This window comes from Micropterus salmoides, unplaced genomic scaffold, assembly GCF_014851395.1.
Source record: "Micropterus salmoides isolate LMB-PRFRI ecotype aquatic unplaced genomic scaffold, ASM1485139v1 Ms_hic_scaffold_2, whole genome shotgun sequence".
Lineage (NCBI taxonomy): Eukaryota > Metazoa > Chordata > Actinopteri > Centrarchiformes > Centrarchidae > Micropterus > Micropterus salmoides.
The window spans coordinates 50726412-50738414 of NW_024041150.1; the positions used below are offsets into that span (position 1 = coordinate 50726412).

The 12003-nt window shown below is 39.7% G+C and overlaps 1 protein-coding gene and 1 long non-coding RNA gene across 2 annotated transcripts; both read right to left on the bottom strand.

Moving 5' to 3' along the window:
• Positions 1-1885: 1885 nt before the first annotated feature.
• Positions 1886-2595, bottom strand: LOC119912756. Its single transcript, XR_005446206.1, has 2 exons — positions 2387-2595; positions 1886-2221 (listed from the first exon to the last, which is right to left on the bottom strand). It is a non-coding gene; the product is annotated as an uncharacterized LOC119912756 (long non-coding RNA).
• Positions 2596-5125: 2530 nt separating this feature from the next.
• Positions 5126-10271, bottom strand: LOC119912667. The gene is made up of 6 exons (XM_038731954.1): positions 10154-10271; positions 9455-9490; positions 8904-9167; positions 8637-8825; positions 7300-7644; positions 5126-7134 (listed from the first exon to the last, which is right to left on the bottom strand). The coding sequence occupies exons 1-6, from the start codon at positions 10176-10178 to the stop codon at positions 6992-6994; spliced, it is 1002 nt and encodes a 333-aa protein (XP_038587882.1). The 5' UTR covers positions 10179-10271; the 3' UTR covers positions 5126-6991.
• Between the last annotated feature and the right edge of the window lie 1732 nt (positions 10272-12003).

A 12003-nucleotide genomic window follows, 5' to 3' on the forward strand; every position in this document is an offset into this window, starting at 1 on the left:
CAGTCCACATAATAATGTCTACAGTGTGATCAACAATCCATCCAAATGGTCACAGTGAGGTGACAAAAGTGACTGTTTTTAATTTGAAGGAGATTAGAAAACCGACCGAACGTTACTGAGTATCAAGACGTTTCAGACTTAAGCTAAAAACAACAAAGCTGAACAAAGAGGTGAGAATAAACATAACTAAAAAGCAACAATGAACAGAGCAACATGATGTCTATATACAAGTCAAATATTTCTGTAAATGATCTGTTGTTTTATTGTCACACTTGCTTATTGCACAATCAACTTTCAGCAGAGATTCAGGCAGAGAGCAGCTTCCTCTTTCTGCACTCTTTCTTTATACATGAAGAAGGTCTATGTGTTGCATCTGCTTCATAACAGGAAACTGTTAAACATTTAATCTTTTATGCATGTTCTTTTACTATTATTATTATTACTAATGTCATTACTAATTTTTTTATAGCTTCTAGATATATATATTGTGTTTTATCCTTAACCTTTCCTCTCCTATACTCCTTATTTTAGTCTGTCCACATTTACTGGGGTTTAGGTCTGAGCTGTTAGTTTGTTTTGGTGTTTTCCCCTCTCTTGTTGTTCATTCAAGGCCGAGAGAGGATCTCTGTTCCCCAAAACATAGAAACCTACACTGTGTAAATGATGATGCATCCCTTTGCTCGGGGACAGACAGGCAGACATGCAGCAGGTCTCTAGATCAGCTGTATATTTGTTTTAGTACTTCTCTGTTTATTCTCTTTTATTAATAAATTCTTCTAAGACAGAGGTTAGTTGTTACTCAATTATTTGCTTAATCCCTCACCAGGAATATAATTTCCACGACAGAAACTATCTCAGACGACACGTACTGTTCATACAGGAAACGGTTTCATATATGGCTTTGTTTTCCACTCTACTCAGTGTCTGCAGCTTCGAGTAAACTTCCTCTGTTGTGGTTCTGCGGTGTCTCAAGTTACAACCAGGAAACACGCGACAGAAAAAGAAGGTGCTTTTTCTCTTTTCTTCAATACTTCAGACTGATTCTTTTCTTACAAACACACCAGGACTGAAATAAAATTAAACTGTCAATATGTGCAGTTTTGGTGATGGCGTGCATGCACATGCAGCTGCAGACACCCTGACAAAAACACTATTTCTCTATTTTTCCTGCTCACTGACACTGAAACACTTTGCTATTTGCTTGCTGATATTCTCAGCAAGACAGAAAGCTAAATGATCATATTGATTCACTGCTAAATGCTGAAATGTCTTCCCTTACAGGAGTCTAAATTGAATTAATGTGATTGTAACTCAGATGTGCTGTGTCCCCCCTGATAGTTCCTTTGTGGTGTTTCAAACTTACATCTTGTCCCTGAAAGTACCACTGACAGGCCAGTACACAGTCAGCTGTGTTGGGATTCACTGTTGCTCAGAGACAGACATTTGAAAGGACGTCACTTTGTGTTGAAAAGTGGTGGGGACATAAAAGCTCAGATGAACAAACGGTCTTCAGCATGAGCACTGTTAGGAAGTATAATGAGAAGATCAGTATGAGGTCAGACTAGAGAAACTATTGCGTAACGGTGCATCAAAAGTGTGTAGTGTAGGCTGCTGCAGAGTCCACAATATGAAAAACTATGGCTCCAAGTCACATCCACACCTGCAACACCATGTCAGTCATTTACTTATTATTTAACTTTATTAGAAACTGATCTTCAGAGGAAGAACAGCTGCAGTCAGAGGACAAACAGGCAGCAGCAGAAACATTCATCATCATTTGTTTGTTGGTTGGAAACCCAACCCTCGGTGGTAGATCTCTGGACCGGTGGATAGTGGTTTCATGTATCTGTTATTTATCATTTAATAAAAACAAAAGACAGCAGTCTGTTGTATTTCATTTATTTGTTCAATTCTCCCCACAGTTACCAAAGTGTCCAAGGTCAAAGCTAAAGTCCCACAATTAACGAAATAAAACTCCCCAAAAATAAACTGTATACATAGCAGGTATACACATAAAAGAAACAACACAACATTAACAGAAGAGCAAACTGGAAGCTATAAACCTCCAAACTATCACATTAATACATCGGCTACATTCGCTCACGGCTCCTCCTTTTATATTTCCAGCCAACAACAGCAGCTAAACAAACCAGAACAAAAGCTGCTCCCAGTCCGTAGTAATGTCTGTAGTTTCCCTCCTCGACGTCTCCGCTGTTGGACCCTGAAGATCAAAGTGCATATTAGTCAGGAAATGAGTGAACAGTGGAACAGCCTCCATTTACTCTTCTATATCTTCTATATTCCTCATGTTTGACTCTCAGAATCAACATGGAATAAACTGCAGCTACAACATGGCACACAGACACACTGACCTCCACAAACTCACCTGAAACCTCCAGCTGGTAGATTCTGATTGGCTCCGTCTCAATGACAGCTTTCTCACTTGACTCACTTGCTGCAACTCGACACTCGTATGTTCCAGCGTCGTTGCTGCTCACGTTCTTCAGAATTAAAGACACGTCTCCGTCCTTCAGCTCTCTGTCCACCAGCTGCACCCGGTCCTTAAATGATGGGTGCTGGTAGGTTGGATCTGAGAGTCGACTTTTGTAAAGGAAGACGTACTCTGGCTGCAGGTCAGGTCTTCTCCATTCTACAGCTCTGATGGAGGCTTCACCAGTCTGACATGGCAGAATGACATCATCTCCAGGTTTCACTCATACCACATCTAAAAACAATAAAAACATCCAGAGAGAAAAAGTAATTACATTTCAAAAGGACTCCACAGGACGATACAGTGAGAACATCTTTGTTTAAACAGAAGGCCTCTTCACACCTGAGATCATGGGAACATTCAATAATTAGTTACATGATTTTGCTCCCACAGTGTTTAGACTTGTTGTGAAACATGAAGCTGTGTCAAAATGCTGATGTGATTAAATGGCAACTGTAGTGGCTATTTGTCCATAAACTTAAACAAAAACAAATAATAACAAACTTCTCAAATGGCCACTTGAGGCTACGTCATGGTTAGGCTTTACGCAGGTTCAGAGGTACCAAAGCAAAGTGATGTTCATAACAAGACTGAGTTTGAGGAGGTTTATTCACACACATAAGCAAGCTTACAGACATTTCTGCTGCCTCTCTCACGCTGGTAAAAAACCATATGCCCTCGTGCCTGCGGCACCTCTCACCTTGACCTACTTATGCAAATGAACATAACACCATGTGACCAACAAACCACAATGCAAGTAAAGCATAAATACAAAATAAACCAAATTAACTTTAACCAGAAAAGAAAAGAAATAAATTGGGCTATAAATTAACTTAAGCCCAAAATAAACAAAAATAAGAATATAGCTCCAACAGCAACATTCACACAGCCACTCAGTGACGTCTCTTTAAATTCAGAGATAAATGAGAAGTCGTACCAACTTGTGACAATATGACTTTAAAGTACTTCCTTTTTAAAACTAATAAGCATCATTTGCTAAAGACAAAGAGAATGCACTAATTATAAATCCCATGTAAACCTCTAAGCACTTCGTTTTATTTTTGCTTTTGCTTGGGCTGTTTGGGAATAGCAATAAGGTCAGGCTTCCGTTCTGCTCTGTCAGGGAGGAATTCAGCGTGACACAGACGTGAGAACACATGCAGTACACCAGATCAAGGGAGGGAGGGCTGTCTGTATTATATAAGGATCTATCAGCATACAACAAACTTACAGAATAGAGAGTTATCAGATGAGGAGTTTTCTTCGTGTTACTCTAATGGAAATAAAACTTCAAGAATGCACCTTTAGATGGTGTTGGTTTAAAGCCTAATACCCTCGGTCTATTTGCATCTGTAGATTTATTCTATATTAACCAAAACAAGCTAATCTGCATATTTACACAGCACATCTCAGAGGAAAATACTCTTGATGCAAGTCATTAACTGGGGAAGTTCTGTGGTGTCTTTATCACATTTACCTGCAGTGACTTGTCAAATGTGTGCAAATTGACGCATTTTAATTAGTTAACGCCTAATTTGCATGTCAATGTGGCGATTGTGATGACGTTATTAGCCTGTATTATCTTTTGTCTTTTGTTTAATTGGCGGTAAACTGGAGGCACTGGTAGTTTAGTCTTTTGTTCATCACCACTCACCTCCACACAAGCCAAGAAAAACACTGCTGGGAGAGAAGCTGTCTGTCTGTGAGCTGCGCAGTGAGATGCAGGGAGAGAGAGAGAGAGAGAGAGAGAGAGAGAGAGAGAGAGAGAGAGAGAGAGAGAGAGAGAGAGGGCATCAGTAACTCCAAAGTAAAAAGTAATCCAGATAAAAGGGCACTTTCTCTTGAAGAAGAAAAAAGGCAGGTGCTGAAGTCCCTTTTGATGGCTATGTGTGCACGTGCCTGGTCTGTTGTCGTGTTCATCAGTTTCTACCTGCCCACAGTCACGAGGGACGACTGCCACATCCTGATTCAGACATGGGGGATTGTGAAGTTAAAATGAGCTCTGCGCTTCTTCATACCACACTCTGCCCTTTAAATGCCGTGCCATTTTGTTCTCTGATCACAGGGACAGGCCCTGGCAGGCATATTGAGACACTTTCATCTCTCAGCTACAGATTAAAGGAAGGTGAATGATTGTTTTTGACACTTGGTTACATCTGATCTGAAAGAAAAGTCAGACTGGACTGAGAGTTTCTCTGAGGACATAACACTTGCCTTGGTGTAGCCTGATACCTGGAAGCTCAGGTGTTTTTTGAGGTTGAGGTTTAATTTCCAGCTCAGATCTGCATCAACCGGTTTAACAGGTCTGAACTCAATTACTGTACTTAAGGAGAATGATAAGTATGTGTAGTTGAGCATTTTTATTTAATCAGCTGCAGTTACAGGTTCCTCTGCCAATTAAGATTTTACATAAAACATGATGCACTCAGAGATTAATCTTCCAACATCAGGGAAAATCACTGTACCATATATGATACAACCATCTGAGTGGGGTATTATCATAATGACTTTTACTTTTCATACATTTATGTTTATTTTATTGTTAAAAATGAGTAACAAGTTGAAAAGAGCTCAGTGGTGTGTTGTGGACTCGATGCACTTACTGTTGCAGGTAATGACATAGGAATCAACAGTTCAGGCTTCACATACAGTTTATTGTTACTTTTAGATTGACAGAAACAGAAAGTCACAGTTAGAACACAAAAAGATCTTCATGAAATTTTACCTAATGCAATGGAGTTACAAGAAACCATCAACTCACACAAAACAGAACCTGCTAGTTTTCAATATACATTTATATACAATATAAAAATAGAAAAACAACTTCAACAGCTTTAAAAGTTAAATATTTAGACAACCTAAGTTGATATACAGCCTATTGCAATATAAATTTCAACATATAATGCTGTAAATAAACATTTCAAAAGATAAAAGGGTTTAAATAAATGTTTAGTGTGTGAATAAATCCTAAATTGGAACCAGAACCCTTAAAAATCGGGGGTCAGTGCGCATGTGTGGAGGTAGTGTCTATGGGTGTGAGAGTGTGTAGTGGCAGAAGAGGAACTTGCTGTAGAGACAGAGCCTAAACTTCACCGGTGTTGTGCCGAATTGCCCGCACCTGGCAGGACATTCGAATCATTCATCACCATTGATGAACCACACAAAGAATATTATATAGTTTTTAAATAGGATGAATTGAAATAGATGAAGCGAGGAGCCGCGACGTGCACGCAGCTGTCGGCTGCAGGGCATCCATGCAAAACTCTGCACAAGACCGGTGAATGGCGAGCAGAGGAAAACGGGCAAACAATAAGTCTCAGTTTAGCTGGAAATGTACAGTGTAAGTTACAGCAGACACTCGTGAATAGAGACTGCAGCTCTGCAGCTTCTCCGGATGAAAGCAGAGCTTCCTTGTGTTAACCCCCCACCCCCGCACACAATGTCTGTGCAAAAACATACACATGACTCGACCATCAGACAACTATAGGCAAGACTCAACAATTCTGATTCAAATATATAAATCCTTCATCGAGGACAGCCCTATTATAGAGAAACCAGAGGAAAGGATAAGTTATTTTTAGTCAATATTTCTTTTATTAACTCAGTTTTTTCAGTTTCATGTTTATATGGTGTGTCGTAATAAATTTCAATGACTAAATTTCCAAATGATCATTTACTTCATTACTCAGTTCCCAGCATGCATTGCATTAAGGTTGAAATGCTTATGAAGTTTTAAATACTTTACTTGTAAAATAATTGTACAACAGTAGAAATAAATCAGTAGGTACTTAAACCAGCTGTCCTATTTAGTGATGATCCCGTCTGTAGATTCTCCGCAGATTTGAGACTGTGGCTCTGAGTTGCATCGGGTGCTTTGACCACAGGTCTATTCTTAATGTCAAATGAGGTCCTGGCCTAGTTTTGTTTTCAATTTTCTAGAGTCGTCTGTTCATGAAGGTCTCTGTGATCCATCAGTGCTGAGGTTGGGGCTGGAAGCCACCAATGACATTTACTCTCTTTACTGTGTCAAAGTCGTTTTACAGTCTGCTCTTTGATTACTATTTTAAAAATCTATAATTTTACATGTACCTAATTATGTTTTATACATCCTGCAGCTGCTGTGGAGTTTATATTGTCTCTAGATCTCTGTGCTGCCTTATTAATGCTTTATTCTGCTGTTGAAGTAGCAGCTTATTAAATGGAGCTTAATGAAGCGTGTTGCACCTGCTGCAGTGTCCACAGCTCTTTTTGTTTACTGTCAGGCAGTTTTGTTTCATTGTCAGAGTTTTGGCTCTTTTCTGGTAAGAAAGGTAGCAATCTATGAACAGAAAAAAATATTTGTTTGCACTGATGAGCCAGACCATCATGGTGGAAAACCCTCAAATGCCAGATTAACACATTCACACCCACAGAAAGAATCAAAATCATGTTGAATATATGAAATGTGGTGGAAAGGGATCTGTGACAAGTCAGAAGAACGGATCGTTCACAGCTTCATCATCAGCAGGCTGTTCTGGTTTCTTGTCTTTTATATTTCAAGACAACAGCCAATCCAACAGCAGCTAAACAAACCAGAACAAAAGCTGCTCCCAGTCCATAGTAATGTCTGTAGTTTCCCTCCTCGACGTCTCCGCTGTTGGACCCTGAAGATCAAAGTGCATATTAGTCAGGAAATGAGTGAACAGTGGAACAGCCTCCATTTACTCTTCTATATCTTCTATATTCCTCATGTTTGACTCTCAGAATCAACATGGAATAAACTGCAGCTACAACATGGCACACAGACACACTGACCTCCACAAACTCACCTGAAACCTCCAGCTGGTAGATTCTGATTGGCTCAGTCTTAATATTGGCTCTCTTTTGTCTCGATCCACTTGTTGCAACTCGACACTCGTATGTTCCAGTGTCGTTGCTGCTCACGTTCTTTAAAACTAAAGACACATCTCCGTCCTTCAGCTCTCTGTCCACCAGCTGCACCCGGTCCTTAAACGATGGATGCTGGTAGGTTGGATCTGAGCGTCCGTCTCTGTAAAAGAGGACGTACTCTGGTGGCTCCAGGTCAGGTCTGGTCCACTCTGCAGCTCTGATGGAGGCATCAGCAGCCTGACATGGCAGAGTGACATTATCTCCAGGTTTCACGGTTTTCACCTCTAAAAACAATAACATCCATCCAGAGAGAAAAAGTATTTACATTTGAGAAGGAAGAACAGGGAGAACCTTCTTTGTTTAAACAGAAGGCCTCTTCACACCTGAGATCATGGGAACGTCCAATAATTAGTCACAACTGTTGGGATGTTACATGATTAATGTTATGACAGAAAATTGTGTCCTCTTGCAGTTAATCTTTTATGTATGATCTTTTAATATTATTATTATTATTACTATTCTCGATGATGCATCTCTTTGCTCATGGCCAGATGCCTGAAGCCGCCTTAGCTGGACCAGCTGTATATGTGTTTCAGTACTTCAGTTTATTCAACGGTTGGTTGTACCTCAATTCTTTGCTCAACCCCTCACCAGGAATATAATTTCCACGACAATTTTATTCCCGCGTGATTAAATGGCAACATTCATACTACCAATCAGAGCCCTCAGTGACGTCTTTTTAAATTCAGACAGACGTGAGGGAAGTCGTACCTCGTGGAAGCTGACGTCTAAATGCAGCACTGTTTACAAATATCGTGTATTATGTCTGCATATATGAACTACATGAACACATGTGCACTGTAACGTATGGAGAGATTGATAAGACGAGTTATGAGTAGGTTGTTGTACTTTTTTGAAGTGCTTAAGTAACGACAAAATCCTCTAAACTAGCCAGCATCGGTGCTAAAATAACTTGCCGTTCTTTTGTGGTGTGCTGTGTGTGAGCTGCTTAAAGCGAGCCAACTGTTTGACTGACCAGTACATATTCTGTTCCTGTCCAGATAATAAACGGCTGCATCGAGAGATAAAAGCGCCTCAAACTCATTATTCCAAACACACAACGCAGAGTCGAGGGGTTGATTGAACCAGCCAGTTACAGTGAAGTGTAGCTGAGTGCGGTTACATTAACAGATGGACACACAGAAGTGAAATCGTAACCTCTGTCCACCTTGGAAAACAATAAGGTCACTTTGAGAATTATCTTTGAGCTCCTCACCTTTGAGAGAGTTGGTTTGAAGCTTTCCATGATGGCTGATTTCACACTTGTAGAGGCTTTCATCAGACTTGGAAACATGCTGGAAACCAGCTGGGAGGTTGGAGGGAGGGGTCTCTTTTTTACAGTACTTAGTGGCATCATGTCCCTCCATCACAGGGAGGACAGGACTCTGCAGGATCAGTGATCCACCTCAACACAGAGACAAACTACAGCATTTCATCATTTACACACAGCTTCATCAACACTAACTCCACAGTCTGATCTTACCAGTGACAGTGATGTTGATGGTGTTACTGGTTGCTCCCTCTCTGGACTCACACCAGTAAACTCCACTGTCAAACGGGACGATGTAGCTGATGTTACAGGAAGAACCAGCTGATCTTCCCCAGTCAGCTCCACACTGAGTCCTGGTTTCTCTGGTTGTGTTCCTCCTCAGCGTCCATCTAGCAGAGCTGTCGTCCTCCTCACAGCTCAGAGAGACAGACGTCCAGTCGAAAAACTGAGAGCTGCTCGGTCTCACAGTCAGAGAGGCTGGAGGAAATGTATTGTGAAACACAATTCAAGAGTCCAGCTTAAGCAAACCAATTGAACCAATTAAACAAACCAGATATGACATTATATAGCTGGTAGGTTTAATTACGTTTGGACAGAACCAGGCTAGCTGTATCCCTGTTTCCAGTCTTCATGATAGGCTAAGCTGCTAGCTGTAGCTTCATATTTAACATACACATGAAAGCTCTTGGTGTGTGTTTTGTGGTATTAAATGTGAAGGAGCACTTTTATTTTACACACTTTTAACTTGTCGTATACAAACTCACCTTGGTTTGTTGTGCAGCACAGCAGCAACATCAGCACTGAAGTGAAATGAGACTCTGGTTGGTTTGAGATTCACAATGAACATTCAGTTTAAATCACAAGACCTAAAATAATTAAACATTCAGAAACGGTTCTGAAGATGTAAACTTGGCACTAAAATGAAATAAAAACGTATCTGTTTACAGTAAATCCAAATTTAGTTGCGTTCAACAAATTATTGTGAGTTTTTGCTTTAAACACCAATTATCAGCTAATAGTGGATCAAGGGAGAAACCTGGAGTGACCAAAGCTCTGTTACTGATCTTTAACTGTAAACACATCGACACAATCATCTTGTGGAGGCAGGATGTGTTTTGTGGCAGGATGAGAGTGTCACTGCTGAGGTTTGTCTGCAGCATTGTTCATTAAATGTGACATTTTATGAAGTTTAAAAGTTGAAGTAAAGTATTGCACCCCCTGTTAAATGAGATTTATATAAATGCCTGAATTTTCTTTCTCTACTTTTTTTGTTGGAACAACAAACATTTTCTGACCGAAGAATTCCTCTTTGGTCAGCATATGTGTTGCATTTTTTGCTGCATTAATTCCTCTATGTTGCATGTTTTTCCTGTGATGATCACTAACATCTTGTTTCTTCCACTCTTCGCCAACATGCTGTAAATGAAATTGTTTAAAATGTAGAAAGTACACATTGTACTCACGGATCAGATGAGATGTTGGCCCCATTGTAGCGCACAGTGATGCAGCAGTCGAACCCACCTCCTTCCTCTGTGCTGGGCACTTTGCTGGCTGTGTGGTTTTGCTCTCAGCAAGAAACAATATGGTTTATTTGCACATATGAACCGTGAGTGCATTTGTTCGACTTCATGTCAGGACCACCCACTGTTCAGTATGTTAGGAGTACATTTTTCAGCCTCTCAAAGTCTCATCAGCCTCATGTGTGGATGTATTGCACATTTCCTTTTTCAGAATAACCAGGGCTAGTTGAAAATTACATTATATCATGTGCATTGTTGCATTTAAGATTCATGCCATATGATAGAATACCACTTTTAAAAAAAATGCAGGTTTTTGGTGAAACTGAAAACAACAAATTAATAACACAGGAGAAAATTGATAAAGCCGAGCTGGCCCTAGGCCTTCATTAAAGTTTAATTGGCGGCCCCTCTGACTGTCAGGCATTGTCACTATATATGACACAGAAACGTCTCTTGTTTTAAAATAAGACCCGACGAGTCTTTCTTATATTCTTAATCCTGCCATGTTTGTTTAGCACAAAAACACCAAAGCAAATTTCTTAAACATACTTAGCAATAAAGCTGATTCTGATGAAAAACAATAACTAGACTATACTCCATATTATTATATCTACTATTTTAACAAATGATACCACCACTGCACCTGAGCTTAATGCCAGTGCAAGACCCAGTAGACGCTAATGAACTTAGTTCTGAATAAAAACACTGATAAACTGATTATGACTGACCAAAGCTCAAATCATTAATAACAACCACACAAGAGTTGCAGAGACTACAAAACCATTAGCATAATCTTTCTCAATCAACTTCTTTGAGTGATCTAAACATTTAATGATAGAAAAGACTTTTACTGTCTGAGTGTCTTTTTGGAAAAGTAAAAATGTCTCTGTCAGCCCGTGTTGGTTCCCTACTCACCACATCAAATTGTATTTGGTAATTAAGGATAGACCTGTGAGGGAGATTAACACAGAAAATAAAGTTGTTTTAGTAAATTGACATGTTCATACACTGAGTGTTGCTTGAGGTGAATAATTGTTCATTTATTGTTGATGTATGCCTAAACATACCAGCATTGTCAGCTTCTTGGATGACACATATGATGGAGGTAGAGGTCAAGGTTAGTGGACCTGCTACGAAATAATAATAAATAAATTGACATGACTGTTTTGTTCTTAGCTTAGATCTAGAATATCTTATAATTCAAGACAATCTGCCTGAGTTTGATGCTGTATCCTTTTACAAGTGACTTTAGATAAGATGTCTTTTCAACACTGGCAGCTTTGGAGGCGGCTCCATGGTGTTGATCAATAATCAGTCCTTTAAAACAGCTTCTACACAGTCCCTACCTGACAGATTTGAATTTGATTTATAATGAAAGAACAGGGCATCTCTATTTTAGGTTTAACTAAAACATATAACTTACCAGCAGTGTCAGCTTCTTGGGTGACATGACTGTGTTCAAACCTGGCCTTTCTGGTTTTGTTCTGTTAAAGGGAGGGAATATCAATGCTGACATGAGCTGAGGTGTAAAGGTCAAAGACATGTGAGCTAACAGACTTAATGAGCAGCAGGTGGCGCTCAAACACAGTCTGATTAATTTTAATGTTTGTTAATAGTGTTGAGGTTTGGACTGTTGGTTGGACACAACAAGCATTGTGAAGGTGTCACTTTGGGCTCTGGGTAACTGTGACAGCATTTCTCAGTATTTACAGAATCTTTACAAACCAAAGAATCAATCGATTAATGGAGAAAATAATCAGCAGATTGATCCATAATGAAAATAATGATTATCT